This window comes from Ursus maritimus, unplaced genomic scaffold, assembly GCF_017311325.1.
Source record: "Ursus maritimus isolate PB19 unplaced genomic scaffold, ASM1731132v1 scaffold_16, whole genome shotgun sequence".
NCBI classification, from domain to species: Eukaryota; Metazoa; Chordata; class Mammalia; order Carnivora; family Ursidae; genus Ursus; species Ursus maritimus.
This window is the reverse complement of record NW_024424008.1, coordinates 50696945-50717811: the sequence shown is the minus strand read 5'-3', so window position 1 is coordinate 50717811 and position 20867 is coordinate 50696945. Positions and strand designations below refer to the sequence as shown.

General features: G+C 48.1%; 2 protein-coding genes and 1 long non-coding RNA gene across 4 annotated transcripts; 1 reads left to right on the top strand and 2 right to left on the bottom strand.

The window, feature by feature from the left end:
* The first annotated feature begins 11 nt into the window (after positions 1-11).
* On the top strand, positions 12-1028 carry LOC121102923. The gene is made up of 2 exons (XR_005835073.1): positions 12-135; positions 853-1028. It is a non-coding gene; the product is annotated as an uncharacterized LOC121102923 (long non-coding RNA).
* Positions 1029-1872: 844 nt separating this feature from the next.
* On the bottom strand, positions 1873-10064 carry ZPR1 (ZPR1 zinc finger). 2 transcript variants are annotated; one of them, XM_008690043.2, is made up of 15 exons: positions 9845-10064; positions 9556-9717; positions 9073-9163; positions 8627-8697; positions 7877-7963; positions 7597-7719; positions 7182-7232; positions 6954-7020; positions 6488-6558; positions 5677-5766; positions 5076-5186; positions 4335-4421; positions 3140-3205; positions 2330-2469; positions 1873-2030 (listed from the first exon to the last, which is right to left on the bottom strand). In XM_008690043.2, exons 1-14 carry the CDS (start codon positions 10013-10015, stop codon positions 2335-2337), a joined length of 1383 nt encoding a protein of 460 aa, XP_008688265.1. In that variant the 5' UTR covers positions 10016-10064; the 3' UTR covers positions 1873-2030; positions 2330-2334. The 2 variants fall into 2 exon arrangements, with proteins under 2 accessions (XP_008688265.1, XP_008688264.1); XM_008690042.2 differs by having other exon boundaries at positions 1873-2469.
* Positions 10065-12273: 2209 nt separating this feature from the next.
* Positions 12274-14129, bottom strand: APOA5 (apolipoprotein A5). The gene is made up of 3 exons (XM_008690041.2): positions 14029-14129; positions 13814-13925; positions 12274-13276 (listed from the first exon to the last, which is right to left on the bottom strand). Exons 1-3 carry the CDS (start codon positions 14066-14068, stop codon positions 12325-12327), a joined length of 1104 nt encoding a protein of 367 aa, XP_008688263.2. The 5' UTR covers positions 14069-14129; the 3' UTR covers positions 12274-12324.
* Positions 14130-20867: the final 6738 nt, after the last annotated feature.

Genomic DNA, 20867 nt, shown 5'->3' with positions numbered 1-20867 from the left:
CAGCGGCGACGGCGAGGAGACGGCTCGGCGCTGGGGCCAAAACTCTTGAACGCGAAACTCACGGCGGTGACACAAAGAGGCGGGGCTGGGACCGGAAGTGGCGAAGAGTGGTGGGAACTGTCCCCGGGCTAACAGGTGAGCGTTTTTGCAGCCTCACAAGGAGTGCGCTTACGTCCTTTGCCCTCTCCGTGTCCCTCTGCCGGCCCAACCACGTTTTCTGCTTGTCCATCTATCTGCCCCTTCAACATATAAGGCAGCTCCAGAAGCACCACAGTGTCGTCAAGAACGTGGGCTCTGGAGTGACATTGTATCTAATCTTGAGTCTGGGCTCCGAAACTTCCTACCTGTAGGACCTTGGACAAGTTATTTAATAACCTGGGGAGTATAATGGTATCTAACTCAATGCTTGCGAGGAATGAGATACTTTGCGTGAACTGCTTAAAACAGTGCCTGGCGCACAGTGTATGTTATTTGCATTAGTATGTGTTTAGGTTGCGGGGGTAGAGACTGCTCAAATAGGCTTCTAAGTACCACTCGAGAGGAAATCGAATTCCAAACCCAGTGTAATTACTGTGAAAAAATGTGATGGTTTCTAACTGTGAACTTCCCGTTTGACAGAATAGGTAGCCCGTAGCTACCTCTTGCCTAGGATCTTTCCAATGAGAAGGACCTACCTCTATTTTCAAAATACAGGGAAGCTAGAGAGGTTGAATTCCAATTCCCAAGTTTTGGAGAGGGGGGAGAGGTGGAGGGCAGAGACAGTACTTTTCTTCTTGTGAACATGAAGAGTTTTACATGAATTACCTCATTTAACTCACAGTTCTCAAGTGGTTTTATTATTGTGTTTTACAGATGAGAAAACCAAAGCTTGGGGAGGTTAAGGAACCTTAACCTTAACGAAGTTGGTTGCCCAAATTCACACAGCCAAAACGTCACCCTTGGTAGCAGAAGCTAGCAAAATGAGGTGCAAGAGGTAAATCCGAAGTTTGTGAAATAAAATATTAGATCGAATAGGTCCCTTATCTCAACATGTTAAATTTTTGTCAGTTTGAAAGCATATTCGTCAAGAAGACTTGTTATACTTTATAAATGCTCAGAATTTAGGATATGTGCTCAAAAAATGTTTATATATATTAAAACAGGTGTGGAGGTCATAGCCCTGACCCATGACCTTTCAACCACTGCATTATCCTGACTGGTCCAGCTCAAGCCCAGGAAGGAAAGCAGACTGGGTCTCTGAGGGCTTGTGGGGCCACTGACCAATACAAGGCTTCACTAGCTGGAGGGCGTCACAGGTCCCCCAGACACAACCCTGTGTTGGCTTCCAGTCCACTTTGGTGGATCTCAAACTGAAATCCAAAGCCCTGCCTCTACTACCCTGCTGTCAGCAAGCATCTGAAAACCTCATCTTTCTGCTCCAGTGAACGTTATCAGTACCCTCTCAGCCCCATCAACCCGTCCATTTGTCTTGAGTTCCACCACTCCCCTTCCAAATCAACACCCAACCTTGGCCTGACAAGACCCAAGCTCAGATCCTAAACCTGTCCACCTCATAGGGCAGCTGAGCAGGATCAAATGAATTTATGCCCAGTGGCACTGTCTGAGCTTTGCCCTCTGTTAGCTGCATCTAATAAAGCAAATGTGGGAACTATGGATTTGACCTCAGAAGTTCACTTTAAAGTCCATGAACACCGGGCTTTATTTTGTTCAGTTCTGTGGTGTGCCTGGCACACAGTGTTTACTCAAACATCTACTGAAGGAATAAATGAAATGCTAGCTCCAATCCCCAAACTGTCTACACTGGGGAAAATTTATTCAGGAGGTTGAATTCTACTAGCATGGATTCAAACAAGGACAGAGTTCAGAGGCCGGTCCTGTTGGAAAGTCATCACTTTAATGAGAACTTCTTCTCCTGTGCTGGACTCCCTCCCCTCAGAAGACTCTCTTCCTGTTGAAAGCCAGTATTTTATATTCCCCAACCAACTCCCAAACTCCAGATGTAGCTGTCTTCCATCTTCAGAGTTCCAACCCTAGAGAGAACATTATGTGGAGGGAGGGTAAAAAGCTGATGGGAAAAAAGGGATAATGTCATGCCCCGTGGTTCATCTCTGGGTTTCTTCCCAGGCCAATTCAAAACCTCCAAAATACAGTCAAGTAAACCAAGAGGCTTGCATTTCCATCACAAACTGTTCACGAAACTGCCCACATCTCTCAGACCAGGTGTCCCCCCCAACACGGACAAGGCCTGGTGGGGAGGACACCACCAGCCTTTCCTGACAATAATAACCCTTCAGTCTGAGCAGCACTGGAGGCGGGCTTGGGAACTAACCATCGCTACCGCTGTGGGGCCAGGCCTGTCTCATAGCCCTCTGTCTTCATGTCATTGAGCCCTAGCTCCTCGTTCTGGTCAAATGTGCGCTTATAATGCTCCACCTTCATCTGAGGATCATCTTCAGGTGCATACACATTCTGCAAGGCCAAGGACAGACAATCAGTGCCTGTGCCACCCAGCTACCTGCACCCCCCCACCAGCTGGCTTCCAACTCCCACTTTCCCAAAAACGTAATGTTTTTTATTCTAAAGACTTCCAATTCCCCATAGCTAGGCTCAACTAGCAAGCAGCAACAGAGCCCAACAGAGTCCCAGGAATGGGACCGTCCAGGCCTAGGCAGAATTAGGGAACAGTCTACCTAAAAAACTTCCTATCTGCACTTTCTTATGATGGTCTTAATCATAGTTTTGCCTGACGAATAATAACTGCCCAATAAATGTTGAAGTTATTATAAATCACCTGAGTATCTCCCCATTCAGCTGAAAGCCTCTCTAGTTTCCTATTTCAGCCTCTGGACAAGGCACCATTTCTCCTCATTCCACAATTAGATTTTCAAAATGGCAACTCCATTGCTGGGGACAAGAGCTGGACTAGAGAGAGGAAGAGTCTAGGAGTATCTTTTTTCCTCTCGACACACACTGATAATCCCTCCCACCTCCCCCTACTTCCTTATGTTTCAAATTCTAAGATTCCTTGATAAAGAGCAGTTCATTCAGAATCAAGTCTCCAGTTTCTGGAGAAATAATACATATTCAAGGAAGGTCAGAAAATGTATCTCCATGCACTATCAGGGAAGGTCTTCTGTACCTGAAAGTAGCTGTTTCCTGCTGGATCGTTCATAATAAAGTGGGCCTTCATCTTACCCTGTAGGATCTAAAGGGGGGAGAATACAGGACATAAATTTCACATAGCTCCTGGTAGGAAGGCGCTATGTCTGCCAGACAAGGACCAACCCAATTTACATGGCAGAATCCCCGAAAGTTTCAGAAACTGCTGAAATGAGGTACCTCCCAAAGTGGAGTGGAGAAGACCTACAATAAGGACTGTACGGAACCTACTTAAGCACCAACCTGACATCCCCACCTCCTCTCCCATTCCGCACAGGCCAACAACTGCCCTCCCTCACCCCCAGCAGAAAGCTGCAGGAGGCCGTGGAGAAGTTGCCACTCCTGCAGGCTAAGGCCTACGGGGTGCCGGCCCAGTTGAGGGTGGAGGGAAAGGCAGCAAGGACAGCAGGTTAAGTGAATGTCTTGTTATTGTAAACAGACATACACACCCAGCTCTCTTCCCACACTCAGCTTTCAGAACACTGCCAGCCAAGTCATCCTCTTCAGGGCAGGAAACAGAACACCCGCTGATGGGAATCTGAGCAGCCCAAGAGGAAAAACCTAACGACTCTGGCACTGGGGTTACTTCCACAAAATGGCTAAGCGAAGTCCCCCACAATGAGCCCGACATGAATGAGATTCAGCTCCACTCCCGTGTTTCAGTCCTCTACAACTGACCATCCAAGACTATCAGACACGTGAGCAAAGCCCTAACCTTGAAAAACAGAAAGTTAAATGGAAAAACAAAAACAAACACACACACAAAAAAACCCAAGTGAACAAAAAACAACGTAAAAGGAAATGGAAACTATGCAAGGAAAATAAAACATCAAAAAAAGAAAAACCAACATTAATATTCTCAAGAGAAAAAAAAAATACCACATCCTTAAAACAGGCTGCTATTTAGAAAAGGAAGGACGGAGAGTACTCCAAGACCAAAAAAAAAGGCTCTTGGAAAAGAAGACAGTGGAAATGAAAAACCCAACTGAAGCTACTAGAGAAGAGGCTCTAACAACATAAGGGAGAAAACTGAGAAAGAAGAGGACATGGGATATCAGAAACCAGGGGAATCCCCAACATGTTGGTTAGATGTTCAGGTGGCAGGACAGGATAGGTGGCCTCTTGCCCGCTGGCGCCCCAGGACCACAAGTACTGAAGGGCCAGAATCATCTCACCTGGTCTAACTTCTGGCTAAACTCCTGCAGTTTCTCCATCTGGCCAGGATTGGAACTGTCACCCAGTGTGAAAGGGTTCTTGGTCACCTGCAACAAACAGCATCCAAACTGCTAGAATACTGACTATTTCTTAGGTATGACCATAAAGCTGGTGGGGAATGGCAGAAGGGTGCCCAGCCAGGGAAGCCCAGTCTCCACACCACCTTTCTGACCTAGGCAGCCACTGCTAAGAGCACAGAGATTACTCTGCCAAGATGACAACTGGCAATGTAAAACAAAAACTGTAATAATGTCCTTCCATTGGAAACTACAGTTCTCATTTGAACAAGAAATGCAAAATAAAGTGTAATTTACAAAGACAAAATGCCTGACAACTGGGAATCAATTAAGTGAAATGATTCAAGAAAATAAATATACGGGCTAAGTCAACACACACATATATATGCTGGGGAGTTTCAGGTGCTGGAAGGACCCTGCTCCCCTCATTTTACAGTGAAATAGTGACTTACCCAAAACCACAAAGTATCTACATTGTCCCAGTGGTAGGACTGGGAGTTTCCATTCAGAATTTCCCATAAACTTATCTTCATGATCCAAAATACTATTTAAGTCTCTCAAATCAGCTTTAGGCAAAGAAATCCCCAGTTAAAAGCTCCAAAAACTACGACGTGTGAGGCCTTCTAGCCCCTTCCCCGCAGCCACACTGCTAAAGCAGCCACGTGCTATACTCAGGTGACTTACCAGTTCCTGGATATCTTTCAGTAGCCCCTCCAGTGTGGTGAACTTGCCCCCGAGGACGGCCATTCCCAGTTCAAATTCCAGCTCTGGGATTTCCACACTACACGTCTCGGACTAGGAGATGAGAGATCAAATTAAACTTTAGATCGGAAGCCTCTTCAAGAAAGCTAATCAGAGTTCTCATGCCAAATTAATACCACTGCTGACAGTTCGGGGGGGGGGGGGAAGTCAGCTGCCCCAGTCTTCTTGGACTCTCCAGCTAAAGCCAGGCTCATTCCTATCCATGTGAACCACAGAAATGGAACCAACCTAATAAAAAGACATTCTGAGTCATGGCTCCAAGGTGCCAGATATCCTGTCATTAGAGGCCAGAGACAAAGGCCCTTACAGACACTGGAAGCAAAAAGCTGCCAAGTCATCAGAGAGTTTATGGGTCACCTTCTGAATGTGTACTTCTTACCATGGATTAACTCTGCCGAGGGATCCTGAAACCTAGGGAAGTAAGGAGGTACCCCACAACCCCCGGATAGAATTTTAAAAAGACAATTTTCCCTAGAGACAGTCCATGTGAGGAAGACAGACACTTTCCCAAGCAGGGTGTTACCTTGAGCACATCTCTGGTCAGAGCTAAGGGATCTGTGATATGGAAGGTGATCTTGGTGCCCAAGGGCTCTACTGCTCCTCCAGATTTCACCTGCACAGATAACAGTAGTCAGAACACCAGCAGAGAAGATTCGGATCCTCACCTCGTGCCAGGGGGACCTCAGAGGATGGGCTTACACCTCCAATCAGGCCCCCTAACAGCTCCCAAGAACAGAGCCTTCTATACCAACAGTGGCAGCAGTCACCCAAACCAGAAACACGAAGACTTATCCCAAACTGCCAACACTCACTTTGTGAATGTACCTTTTTTAAAAAACTGACTTTGGGGTTGAAAGGGACCTTCAACTGCACCCAACACGTGGATGCACCTTATATTATTCTGGGTTCAGAATTTAAACAGCTTCTGCTTGAATACAAAGGTAATTTACAACCCTCTAAGGCAACCCATTCTATTTTCAGAGAAATCTAGAAAGTCTTTTATTAGATTCAAAATCTGCATCCCTACACTTCCAGACCTAAAAGGTGAGTCAAACAGTCTCTCAAAAAACAAAAACAAAAACGAAAACAAAAACACGAGGGGGGGCACCTCCCTCTTCCATATAACCAATCTTTAATGTCTTAAATGAGTTATGGTATCTCTAATTTTACTTCACTAATTGCCAGTTCCTTCAAGGGCTCCTCATCCTGCACTACATCTAAGAGAAAGACCCAGCTTCCTCCTACCTCATCCCAAAGCAGATTTAGAAAGGATCAAAGTTAAACAGGGGTCACCCTCGCCTTAGTCATCTTCCCAAACAATGGGGCCCACTCACCTCATTGGTCCGATGGCCACAGTTCTCGCAGTTGGTAGCCATGATGATAACCTCCTTAAAGTGGGGGATTTCTGGAAGATGGAGGTAAGGAAATTTGCTTCCACGGGAACAAGACCACCTTCTGGGGAAGAACAAACCCAAACTAAATGCACAACTGCTAGTCCTAGGACTATAGGAAAGGGATCCCAAGAAGCAGCCTAACAGTCCTCCAGAAGAGGGCAAGGTTGTGCAACCCATGGCAATCTTTGTTCACAAATATCTGAAGATATGACTCAGGCCAAACACAGGACCCTAGAAACCAGAGCCTAATTCTCTCTTTGAACCCAAAAGCCAAGGTACACAGTCTCATCAAAGGCAACACCTTCCTCCTCACTGCGCTTTCCTTGAAGGGAGGACTCCCCAGCCTGTATATAATCCTCATGCCCGAGTTAGACGAAGAGCAACCCAACTGCCTGACAAAAGATACGAACTAGCTTCATGTTGGTCTGAGCCGGAGCATTGCATTCTGGACAGTTTGTGTTGAACTGCAGCACCTGGAACACAACATGGGTCATAGGCTGAGCCCTGCTCAGGCTACAGACATTTAGTTGGTATGCTGGTGGTTGCCCATGTTGGGGGTGAGGAAGAGAGACTGAGTGGCGTCAGTCTCTGCCCACAACTCTGCTCCTTTCTCCACAGCAGCCAATGGACTCACTTCATTTCTGAGATCCTCCTCTTCTGGCTTCTCTTCTGGTGGTGCCTCAGCCTAGCATAGCAGAAATACAAATCACACGTTGGCACATATACCTCAACCTCCCCAACAGCCTGCCTTGGAGTGGGAGAGAAGACTCCGGTTTGCTTGTCAGCTGCCACCTCATGGGTTTAACAGAGAAACTAGGAAGCACAGCCCTAATACAGGGAAGAACAGAGCTTAAGATAGGGATCACAGCCACTGCCAACTTTTATTGTAAAGTTTATCCTAAGTCTTGACAGGAGCTAGATGAGATGCACAAACGTGTGGAGGTAGGGTACACAGGGTAGCAACAACAAAATAAGAGTCTATTGATTCCAAGCAATCCAAAAAGCAAGATAATGCCAGAGCATTCTTCTGGCTTCTTCAGTCTACTCACCTGGAGCCCCAGCATCTCTTCCTGCTGTACAGTCCGATTATAGTGTGTGATCACCAGGGCATGATCTTTCTGGGGAGCATGGGGGTTTTCCACAAAGCTGTTCCCTGAGGGATCATCAATGATCTGACGGATGGGTGAAGAGCAAGTAATTACAACAAGAAATCACGTATGATCCTCCGCCTGCCATCAGACCTCTTGGGCACCACAGTGGAAAAGTCCCAGGCAGTCTTAAGGGTCTCTCCTCCCCTAAATCTAGCACCTAGAGTTCCTCAATACTCACCAGAGTGAAAGGAGAGGCCACTTGCTTTAGCTCTTTCAATTTGACAATGAACTCATCAATTCTTTCAGCTACGGCTTCTTCGTTTGCCTGATAGGAAAAGATAGTAGACAGATAGTCATGAGGCTCCCCAGCCCTGGTAACAGACTTTACGCCCCTACTCCCTGTCATGCCCACATCACTTCCATTAGGAAGTCACCACCTGTCTCAGTCTAAGTAGGAACAGAGACTCAGACTTCCCAATAAGATATAGCAAGTAAGTCTGAAGTTTAGGAGTTGTGCCAAATGAGCTTCATTTTCTCACTCATTCAACCATTTAGGCAGGCTCTCATGCCAGGTTAGAGCTACAACAGTAAATAAACCAGAGTCCTCTCATGGGCTCCCCAGCCAGTCAGGAAAACAAATGACTAAATATGCAATTGTATTATTTCTGTCATAATAAATATAAGGTACAATGGAACACTCAGGAAGTATAGATAGATCCAAGGGGATTAGGAAAGGCTCTTCAGCGGTAATGTTATACTGCCTGTCTGAGAGGAGATCTGAATATACACTGGGGAAAGGGAAGTGAAAAGGATGGGAGACAGAACAAGGACAACATCCTGGCAGCGACAGCATCACCGTGTGTGTCCCCCAAAGTTCTCCAACATGCAGTCAGAGACAGTTCAGCTACACGGGAAGCCGAACACTCCATTCAGACATAAGACCGGTCGTTATGCCTTGAGCTGCTGCAATCAGAAAATCCCAGCTCACCCTTCGTGCGGGCTGATCCTGCTCGAGGCCAGAAATAGCACGGCTGATCAGTCCTTCAACAGTGGTCAGAGCTAGTGATTAAGAACAAAAGACACATGAGTCTTGACTATGCTATCAAGTGCCTGTATGACTCTGAGCAATTCACTTGGAACTCTGTGGGCTTTGATTTCGACTATAAAATGAGGAGGCCCGGAACAAGGTTCCATTCATCTCTAATAGCAATGATGCTAAGACTCTCTAATGAACACATTACAGCCTTACTACCACAATCTACTGTCTCAAGCTGTTTTATCTAAGCTTTCTGTTTATGTTGAACCAATGAAGGTCACCGTGATAACACGGCCAAACCCATACATCAGCCACCAGACCTGGCACCCGGGTTTTTGCAAAAAAGTAAGATTGCAGCCAGGCATCAACAGTCCAAATACCCTGAACCTTATACCTACCTCCCTTCTGACTAAAGGCAGGAATTTCAAAATCCAGCTCCGGGATCCTTGTGGTGGCAGAGTCTGTTTTCACCACTTCTCTGTTCATGTCCTGGGCAGAAAGAAAAACGTTCAGTCCAGAGAGGTCAGCAGTACAGCTTCTCAGGCAATACCAGACCCCAGCCCAGCAGTTTCTTCCTCTCTCCATTGCAGGGGGTCCAGAATACTCCTGCAGAACAGTACACCTGTGAAGCCAGCTGCCCAAATGGTGAGAGTACTATTGAAAACAACTACTGCTCATCTGATTCCCAATGACAAAATGTAATTACAAAGCATTTTCACAAGACTTATCTCATCTGAGCATCTGACAGCACCAACTGCACTTTAGGAAGGAGGAAACTGAGGCTTGGGCACATAGGAGTACTTATTCGAGGTCGGACGAGAGCTCTGACTCCGGTGCCCAAGCCTTCTCTAGAGCATTAGACTGCTCTGGGGTCCTCTCACCTCCTGGGCCCTGACGGTCAAAGTGTAGCGCACTCCCTGATCCTGGATCCTGCCGGCCGACTGGATCTCCGTGTTGTTCCAGCCACAGTGCTCACAGGAAAAGGAGCTCACGATTATTTCTCTGAAGAAGGGGATCTTGGTGAGCAGGAGGCGCGTCGTGCCCTGTGGAAGCAGAAAGCAGCTAGGAAGAACCCATGAAGCCCCAGTTCCCAACTGGGCCCACCTCGCCGGGTCGCCGACCCCACTTCGGCCCAACCTCCCGCCGCCTCGGGCCGGGCCCCCGTCTTACATTGCGGTAACAGTTCATACACAGCGACTCGATCTCGGTGGGCTGCTGCTCCTCGTCCTCAGCGCTGATAGGCCGGAACAAGTGCTCGGGGGCTGGAGCCCCGGCTGGGGCGGGCGAGGGGGCAGCAGTAGGCGCCGGGGACCCCGGCTCCACAGCCCCGCTCACCGCCATGGCCCACACGCGCACAGCGAACCTCCACTTCCGGCTTCCGCTCCTCTCGTGGCCCCACCCCTTCCTCCGACACTTCCACCAGCTGCCGTCCCGCCCTTTCTTAAAGAGGCCGCAGACTCTGGGCCATCGGGAACGTCGGACAAGGTTTCCGCATTGCTGGGATTCTATGGTCTAGACTTCCAAAGCCAGACTGATTCAGGCTTCGCCTCCACCTCTATTCAGGCGTTACTTCCCCCAGGACGTCCTCTCAGCCCCAGGGCACTGTTTCGCTCATTCGCAACAGCTCCATCCTACAGGGTTCTAACCGTTGGTCCATAAATCTGACTACAAGAGACTTGATAGCAAGGGGCTTGGCTTGTCCCTCCGTACGCCTGAGGAGGTGCGTTTGGACCCCGGCTCAGGCTCCCATCCACTGTTGGGACGTTGCTTCAGTTCTTGATCCCCTTCCCTCAGTCCCTCAAGTATTCTCTCCCTTTCTGTTCTCACTGCTTATTTCTGCCCTCATAAACACATGCCCAAATTCCAGCCTCAAATACACAGTCCTCATTTTTACTCCCACCCCTACAACCCCAGCACATTAAACCCCAGCTGATTCACCCCTCACAGTTTCCTAACAACAACAAAAACACCTCTTTTTGTGGTTAACTTTCCTTCCCAGTACCTCCTCTCCCTGAGCACCTCTCACCCAGTTCTGTTGCTAAATCTAGGGTGTCAGGGAAGAGGTCCAGCCTTCGGGCATGATTAGGCCAGATTCATATGGGGTGCTGAGAACCCTATGCAGGGCAGGCTGCAAGCGGAGGAAAGGGTGCTGGACAGGACCTTTCAAAGGTGCTGGACAGGGTGTATTTATCCTTTAGTCTCCCCCCCCACACTTCAACCATCCCCAATTTCACAGTTCCCAGGGGGATCTATGAGGACCTTTGTTGCCCCCAAGTGAGTCTGTAAATGGGAATTGGAGAGTTTAAGATTAGTAGTTCTCAGGGGCGCCTGGGTGGCTCAGTCGTAAAGCATCTGCCTTCAGCTCAGGGCGTGATCCCCACGTTCTGGGATCGAGCCCCACATCAGGCTCCTCCACTGGGAGCCTGCTTCTTCCTCTCCCACTCCCCCTGCTTGTGTTCCCTCTCTTGCTGGCTGTCTCTCTCTCTGTCAAATAAATAAATAAAATCTTTAAAAAAAAAAAGATTTGGAGTTCTCAAGAAGAGTTTCAGTTGTAAGGAGGCCATTCAAGATCTGGAACTGCAGGAACAAAGGAGACAGGCCGCCTCAGGAGCCTGCACTTAATACACAGGGTCCTGTGGTAAGGTTAGTGAGCAATACAGGTGCAGAGAAGGGTCTCTAAGCCAGGCCCACACCCAGGCATGACAGACAGCTGTCATCTAAGGCAGAGCCTAGCCAGAGCCAGGACACTCTGACAGACCTGCATTGGGAGAGGGTCCCTGAGACAGAGCGTTGAGGGATTGGAATGAGTGATGGGTGTGCTTTGGGGATAGTGGTGAGGCCACTGCTTTCAGACAAGACTCGGATAAGAGTCACACCAGGCAAATAAGCTTCCACCGTATGCCTGTATTTCATGAGTCAGAAGTCTAGGCTTCAGCCTGGGAGTCAGAAGTGAGGAGCCCCAGATGCAGAGGACACGCAGGATGTTTTCCCGAGGCTTTAAGAAGCCCCCACAGTTTGGAAGGCTTGGTCAGCTGTTTAGATATAGATCTATGTAAGGAAATGCAGGCTCTGCTCCCTCCCATCACAGCCCCCACCATTTGTATCCATTGGCATCAGAGCCAGCAGAGATATGTACACGCACCTTGACATGCTCTCATCATATTTTCCTTCCTTCTCCCTTCTCTTCCCCCAACAGAAGCTGTCATGGCAGCTCTGGGGAGAAAAGAGCTCCTCTCCCATAGACCAGCTGTAGCAGCGGCCACCAGGTGGCCAGAAGTGATCAGAGTCAAGCCCCAGGAAGAAGAGGCACAAGCTTCCAGCACCATGGCAACAGGCTTGCACATAATTACCTGCACATAGAGTGCCTCTCTCCCTCCCCACTCCCACCATCCCGGAATGGAGCAACTCATGAGGATTCCCAAATGAACACGGGAGCTGGGTTTGCAAAGCCTGGTGACTGTAATGCATCCGGATGGGGGAATCGCAGGAGACTGGATATGCCAGGGACAACAGTCCCTTTGGTGGCTTTGCCCATCCTTGTGCCGCGCCCTCCACCCTCTGCCCAATAGGCCACTGTCAAGGACTGAGCCAGGTGCTCAGATCCTGGGCTTGGACAAGGAGCTGGGAAGTGAGCCTGGATAAGTACACCCTCAGGGCTCTTCTAGATGGCTGAGACCACGGTCATGAAGGCTGTAGTTGATGTCTTCCCACAGGTCTTCTAGACGGGCCTGCAGCTTGCTCCGGGCCTCGCTGCTGTCAGCTTGGCGAAACTCTGGGGCGAAGGCACTGTGACCGGGCGGGGGCGGCGCCAGCTGCAGCTGGACCTCCTCGGTCTCCTGGTCAATGGCATGGGTGAAGTCAGCGATCTGCAGGAAGGTGTCCTGGCGGAAGGCCTGGAGTCGCTGGCGCACCTCCTGGGACAGTATCTGGGGGTCGGGATTGGCCCCTTCCCCCGCACTGTCACCGCCGGCGCTGGCAAAAGCACTGAGCTCTTCCCGCAGCTGGTCCAGGTTCTGCTGGATGCGCGCGTGCAGAGCCTTGGCCTTGAGTGTGAGCTTGTGCGAGAGCGTCTGCACGCAGCGGCTGAGGCGCGCGGGGCTGGCGGCGGCGTGCGGAGCCACACTGCGGTGCAGCTCCTGCACTTGGCGCCCGATGCCGGTCACCAGGCGCTGGGCGTAGGGGTGGAAGAGCTCCTTGACGCGGCCGGTGTGATGCACCACGCGGTTCTGCAGCTCCTGAAGCAGGCCCCGCGCCTCGTCCATGCCGCCCAGCAGCTGCGCCTTGGTGCCCTCTCCGACCACGCGCAACTGCTCCTGCAGCTCCTGAACGCGCAGCGCCACCTGCTCCATCAGCTCCACGGTGTAGGGCTTCAGCTGCCGCCGCAAGCCCTCCAGGTTCCAGCCCACTTGCTCGTGCGCCTCAGCCATGTAGGGCTCCAGGCGCGCCCTCACTTCCGCCAGCTCCTCCTGCAGCTGCTGCCGCATGCGCACCGGGTCTTGTGGGAGCCCAGGAGGCTCCCTCCCCTGCCCACTGAGGGGGCCCAGCTTTTCCAGGAACTTGTCCATATTGCTGAGGTCTTGCTCAAGGCTGTCTTTCAGGCTCCTGGGGAAGGGGACAGACATCCAGACCATCATACTGCTAGCCCCACCATCACCTTTGCCCCAGAGACATCTCTTACTGATGATCATCTGGGGAAACCAAGGATGCAGGGTGGTGGCCCAGAGCCAGGGCTCCAGTCCTAGCTGCGGGCCAACCACACAACTCCTCACACGGAAGTACAAACACGTGGCACGTGCAAATCCAGACCAACACTGCCCAAGGAGACACAGATGGGTCTGGACTCTCACACAATCCTTTCATTCTGGGAGCCACGGTGGGGGTCCCCCCCACGGCTCCCAGGTCCCCTGCCTCAGTGCGCAGTGGGCAGCAGCTATAGTCAGATCAAGGCAGAGTTGGGGACGCCACTGTGGGCAGAGGGGGCTGCACAGCCCAGGAAGGCCAGGGACGAGGCAACCCGAGCACCACTCCATTCCTCTGTCCCAGTGCGGACTAAGGAGATCAAGGAGTCAGAGGCAGCACACCATCCCACTGCTCGGCTGTCTCCTCCCTGCACCTACACCCCTTGTCCTAGCCACTCACGTGGGTTCCCATGCCAGCTTTTGCTGCTGGACCCGTGCCACCTTTCTTTTGTCCCCGCTGCTTTGGCTGAAGTAGTCCCAGAAGGCTTTCTGTGTCTGGACAGTTGCAAACGCTGTGGAGAGGGATGCGGTGGTTAGAGGCTGGGTTTCCTCCCCCAGGGTGGACGGGCCCCCCTCAGTCCAGCCTCCACGTTGAAGTCAGGGTTGGAGACCCACCTGAGAGCAGAGCCAGAGCCCAGGTCAGAACTGCAACCATGCTTGCTGTTGTCTACTCAGAAAGAAGGTGAACCGAGGCCGGTTAAGGTGAAGAAGCAAAGGAAGGACATCTCCCAGATTTGCCACAACCTGCGCCAGATCTGTTAACCCTTCCCTGAGATATGGGAGCACAGAGCTGCCGGGGCTGATGAGGACCGATCTAGGTGAGCATGGCAGGGAGGGAAGGGTGTCTGCGGGAGAGGGGGGCTTCTTTTTCACCTGGATCACACAGTATGGAGTGTGGAGCTCATACTGCTTTGTAGAGTTTCCCCCACCACCCTCCCAAGACCCCACGAGCAGCTCCTTCAGCCTCTTCTGCCGTCACTCCCTTGCTCACCTGTCTTCCTGCCTCCACTCCACAGCTGGGAAAGCTGAGGGATCCCAAGGGGGAAGAGGCGACTCTGCCAAAGGGGTCCAAGAGGACATCCTTAGTGCTTGGTTCCCACCCCCAGCTCTCTGCTGAGACCCCAGCAGTCCCCTCCCTGAGGAATCTGCCCCGCATCCTTCCACCCAGCACCCGCTCACCTGCTCAGTTCTGGGCACAGAGAGCAGACATTCAGCTTTATACTCCAGGGGCCTGGGCCTCTGGCAACAATTGCCCTGAGTAAACACCACGTGGAGGTTCAAAGAAGGATGACCTCAGCTGCCTCCCGGGGCTCACCTCCTGCCCTTCCCTGGCACCCAGAGCGTTAATGAGGTATCAGGGGGCTGCTCCAGCAGAGAGGTGCTGCTTGGAAAGACTGTCAAGGAGTAAGGCTGAACTCCTCACCCAGTTCCCCCCAAGTCCCATGACCTTCACTCTTCCCTCTGACCAGCTGGCTGACCCCACCAGCAGAGGAAAGCCTATCTACTGAGGGCCCTGCTCTTACTCAACTGCCCAGGGGCACGGTGCCCTAGCCAGACAGGGACAGTGTCCAGGGACCAGCCTGAACCCGAGTGGCTCTTGACAGCTTCACTATAGGCCCCTCCGGCAGCCTGGGAAGAGCCAGCATTTATAGGGTTAAGGGTGCTCCCATCTTCCACTTTATGAAATAATCCAGGAACTCCAGGGAAGTCAGATGTGACAGGGTGAAGACCGTGAGAGGCATCAGGGCCAGGGACTCTGGGCCCAAAGAATTGGAACAAGAGGAGGATTCTTCCCACGGGAAAGGCTGAACTGCACCCCCAGGGCCTCTGAGGAGGGGACGCCCTAGAGCTGGGACCTTTGATGACATGCCCACTCCATATACTTAAACACACATTCAGGAACTCCTGATTGTTGCTCCTGAATGTATCTTGAATCGGTCCCCTGTCTTCCATTTCCCCTACCAGTCACATCACAGCCACACTGGCCTCGCCCCTTGATCACGTGCACAGCCTTGGACAGGTGTCTCTGCCCAAGTCCTGCCTACTCCGTGCGTCCTCGGCTATGGCTCTGCCGTGGCTCCTCCCAGCCCACTCCGGGGGTCTCATCTCCTCCCACACAGCACCCTGGGCATTTCCTGAGCATGCCATCTCTTTCAGGACCCTGAGCCTCCCTACATGCTCTTCCCTCAGTCTGAAAAGGCCTATCCCTTGGGGAACCTATATTCTTTGTCTTTTCAGACTTGGTTTGAATTAGTTAGGATTAGTTAGAATCACCATACTATCCAGCAGTTCCACTTTTGGGTAGATACCAAAAGGAATTGAAAGCAGAAATTGGAACAGGTATCTGTACCTCCACGTTCCTAGCAGCACTATTCACAAGAGTCAAAAAGGGGAAACAGGCGCCTGGGTGGCTCAGTCTTTAAGCGTCTGCCTTTGGCCCAGGGCGTGATCCCAGGGTCCTGGGATCGAGCCCCACATAGGGCTCCCTGCTCCACTGGGAAGCCTGCTTCTTCCTCTCCCACTCCCCCTGTTTGTGTTCCCTCTCTCGCTGGCTGTCTCTCTCTGCTAAATAAATAAATAAAATCTCAAAAAAGGGGGGGGAACAGCCCCCAGTGTCGATCGGCAGATGAGTAGACAAACAAAATGTGGGATATGTACACGATGGAATATTATTTGGCCTTAAAAGGGAGGGAAATTCTGATCCATGTCATAACATGGGTGGATCTTGATGACATTATGCTAAGTGAAATAAGCCAGACACAAAAGAACAAATCTTGTATGAGTCCGCTTAAATGAAGTGTTTAAAATAGTCAGAGGCAAAGGCAGAAAGTAGATTAGAGGTTACCAGGGATGGGAGAGGCAGGAAGAAGAGATACATTGTTTAATGGCACAGGGCAGGGGTGCCTGGGTGGTGCAGGCAGTTAAGCCTCTGATTCTTGGTTTCTGCATCTCAGGGTCATGAGATCGGGCCCTGCGTTGCGCTCAGCACAGAGCTGGCTTGAGATTCAGTCTCCCTCTGCCCCTCCCACTTGTTCTCTCTCTCTCTAAAATAAATAAATAAACCTTTTTTAAAAATGGCACAGAGCTTCTGTTTGGGAAGGTGCAAAAGTTCTGGGGGTGGTCAGTGGTGCTAGTTGCACAACAGTGTGAATGTACTTAATGCCACTGAAGAGTTGTGCACTTAAAAATAATTTTTATGTTATGCATATTTTATCATATATTTTTTAAAGGCATTTTTGGTATTCTAAATTTTGGCAGAGGTTATGGTATAAAATATAGTTGCACTATAGTGTCTGTAAATTGGTATCATCACCATCACTTTTTTTTTTTAAGATTATTTATTTGAGAGAGAATCTTAAGCAGACTCCCCACTGAGTGCAGAACCTGATGCTGTGGGGCTCCAGGCGGGGCTCGATCCCACAACCCTGAAATCCTGAGACCAAGACCTGAGCCAAAGTCAAGAGTCAGATGCTCAAACAACAGAGCCACCCAGCCGCCCCTCATCACTATACCTTCTCAGTTCTTGTCTGTAATGCAGAAGAGACACCTGGAACCGTATTTCCCAGAATCCCCTTCCCTCTCTGGTCCCAGGTTAGAGTCAGTCAGTGTGAGAGGCAAGAGGAGAGATGGTTATTCTTCCTTGGTAGTTGCAGGCAGATGCATAGGCAGACAGACTTGAGGTTGAAAGTAGCTTCTGGATGACCTTCTTAAGACTCACACTTATTGGTTTTGTAGCCTAGGACAATTAGGTGACCTTCTCATTTATAGCTACTGACAGGTGAACTTTTGAGCATCTCTCCTTCAAGTGCTAGCTGCGATGATCACTCCTCCAGCACTTCCAAGAGTTTATAAGCCTTCAATTCTCTATATTAAAGCCTCTCGCACTTAAAATACACACAGTGGCTTCTGTTTTTCTGACAGAACCTACATTAATACAAGAGATGGAAGCAAGACACATTTGTGCTTCTCTATTTGATACCATCTTATTGTTTTAGTTTCTAAAATGTCTGGGTTGGTTGGAGGTTTTTGTGCTTGTGTATGTGTTATGGGCTTTGTGTGGGGGATCATTTGAAATAATTGTAGACAGCATACATTTCCTAAGAATAAGGACAATTCTGCATAAACGTGATACCATTATCACACCACGAAAATTGGCATAATTCTTTAGTGTCACCTACCCGATACTAAATATTCAAATTTTCCCAATTCTCCCAAAATGCCGTTTGCCGCCATTTTTTCTTTCTTTTTTTCCCTTCTTCTTAAATTCAGGATCCAACACATCTTATCAGGTTGTTCTGCTTCTGTGGTCTTTTATTCATTTAGAACAGTACTCCCCAACCCTTGACATTCGCTTCTTCTGAAAAGTCCAGGGGAGATGTCTTATAAAATGTTCTGGGTTTGACTGACAGTTTCCTCATCTTTAGATTCAGGTTAAACAGTTTTGGTTCCAATCTTTGGATGTGAATACAAGCTTCCTAAAAGCTCTTGCTTAAAGAAGAAATCAGTTACCACATGTAGATGGAATGATAGAATCTTTTTTAAAAATTACTATTTTGCAGCCCTCAGATAATATTTGATGCAAGCAAGGATTATCAATGAATGCTAAAACCACAAGGTGAACAATCATTGAGGAAAGGGAAGCTCACATGCCTTCCAAGTATCACCCCACAGAGACGACCTATTAATTATTGTGTTTTTCACAATGAAGAAACCTGGTGGGTCATTTTAACCAAGTGATCACAATTAGCTTCACCAAGTAGCAGGACAGCCTGACATCTTGTATCTCTCGATGTAGTGCAATAAGAAGGGCCAGATAGGAAGTATTTTGAACCAGATTATTTCCACATGAACCTGTGTGCACTTCCTTTTCCCTCATGTTTCTCTGTTGCTTAGTAGCTCATACTCTCAACTGAAGTTTTAGAAGAGAGCTATTCATTTGGATTTTTTTAAATCCAGGAATTTCCCAAATAATCTGGATGTAGAGTAAAAATAATTTTTTAAAAGGTACTAAAGATTAAAAGGTACCTTATTCTTGAATGTTCTGTGAGAGCAGTTTTGCTATAAACACATGAAATACACAAACATATGGATTTCACATAAAATCTCAACATGCACCAAATGAGATTTCTTAGGCAGCTTTTCCTCTTGTGACCTGTTCTTCAAGGGAACATTAGTGACTCCTCATTCTAAATACAGAACTCCCTCAACTTAGGATGGAGTTCCTCCCAATAAACCCATCCCAAATCAGAAATATCGTAAGTTGAAAATACTATTGTAAGTTAAAAATACTGAGCTTCGCTGGCTCAGTGAGTGGAGCGGGCGACTCTTGATCTTGGGATTGAGTTCAAGTCCCCACTTTGAGAGTAGAGATTACTTAAAAATAAAATATCAAAAAAAAAAAAAAAGAGAAAGAAAATACATTTAATACACCTAACCTAACAATATTGAATGATTGAACAGTGTGCTGAAAACGGTCATCACTGTATTGGATGTTGACCCTTGTGATTGTGGGGCCGACTGGAAGCCGCTGCTCACTGCCACTGCCCAGCATCAAGAGAGGGGACCGTACTCTGAATCTCTACCCTAAGAGAAGATCCAATTTCAAAATTGAAGTTTGGTTTTTACTGACTGCAGATCTCTTTCGCACCATCCTAGAGTCAAAAGTTGGTAAGTTGAAATTTGTAAGTTGGGGACCATCTGTGGTTAGTCAAACTTGTTGCAGATTGTTCTCCTTCGGTCTTATCTGCCAATAACTCAGGTGTAAACTGGGGTGGAGTAGTCTTAACTCAGTGTGTCAGCATCCCAGGGTCCATCCCAGAACATACCAGAAACATAGGTAGAATAGAGTAACCACTCATTAGGGATCAATTCTGCGTTGTTTTTACTTCTCTCACCAGGCCTAAATGCAAGTCCGCTTCAACAACAACAACATATATACCTCAAATGCACTAAAAAGGGTGGGGGGAGGAAGGTATTTAACACAGCCCTGAAATAGCCAGGCATGTTTAGTAGTGACCTGTGTAATCATTATTTTGTCTTGAAAGATGATCTATTTGCATTGTTTGTCAAAAAGGAAAGCAATTAAATAGGCCATCTAGAAGTGGAAAATATAGTCATTAAAATGAAAAAAAAATCATTTGGCTACGGTTGAAGAAATAATTAGTAAACTAGAAGGACAATCTGAGAAAATCACCCAGAAGGAATCATAAAGAGAAGGAAGATATGAAATGGAAGGTAAGAGACATGGAGAGCAGAATGGGAAGATCCAACATACGCCTACTAGGATTTCTACAAAGAGAATAGAGAGACTTTGGAAGAGGCAACATTCCCAAGAAGACAGCTGACAAATTTTGAAGATTGAAGAAAGATGTAACCTGAATCCTCAGTTGCAGGAAGAATCCTTGAGTCGTGAGTAGAATAAACGAAAACAAAATCCAAATCAAGACACATTATCGTGAATGTGAAGAACATCAAAGACAGAGTGTCTTAATATCAACCCAAGAGAAGGACTGATTATCTACAAAATGAAAACGATTAAATGGACAGCTGATTAAGCAGCGACATATCTTCAAAAAAAAACCTGAAGATAAATTAATGGCCAGCCAAGAATTATGCTCGGGTAAGCTATTATTCAAGTGTAAGAAGTTAATTTCAGAGGAGAACCTAGAGCATTGATCACTCATAGATCCTTCCTGAAAAGGAAACAAAACTCAGAGAGGCGTGGGGTACAAATAGACACAGGAGGAAGGAATGAAATTAGTAAATGTTTAGGTAAATTGAAAACGCATTTGTCATTTTACATGAATTTATATAAACATGTATATTTAAATATACATATGCTTCAACCATATAAAACTAGTTCTTTGCTACTAAAAATTGGTCAAATACCGGCAATTTCATATAGTCCAACTTAACATAAAATATCTTTAAATGTAGCTCAGTCTCATTCCCTGCTGTGCTTCCAGTACTTAGAAAACTGCTTGTCACATGGTAGGGGGTGTCAATAAATAGATATCGATGAGGGGACTACTTTGGAGGAAGTGTTATAAACAAGGAGAACCTAAAATATTAGACCAAAGTAACATGGAAAATGGGAAAACAGAGATCAAAGTTAAAGCATTCTGCAGTCTTTGCATTATTCAGTAAGAAGACAGGGGTATTGATTATCTTTTAGACTTTGTGAGGTCAAGTAGGAATATTAAAATTTTAAGGATAACCCAGTAAAAGAATACAAAGAATGTATGACTTTCGAACCAGTGTATAGGAATGAGACTAAAGAACGCCAGGTTGACGTTTAGTAAAGGATGGTGGATTGATTGCATGCATTAGCCTGCGCTCTTTTCTGAAATCCCAATAAAGCAGCATTAAAGGGCACTTTTTAAAAAATGCATAAACACACAAAGAGAATACAGACAAGATATTTTGGAAGTTGGAAAGCTTCCAAATCGTCAAAT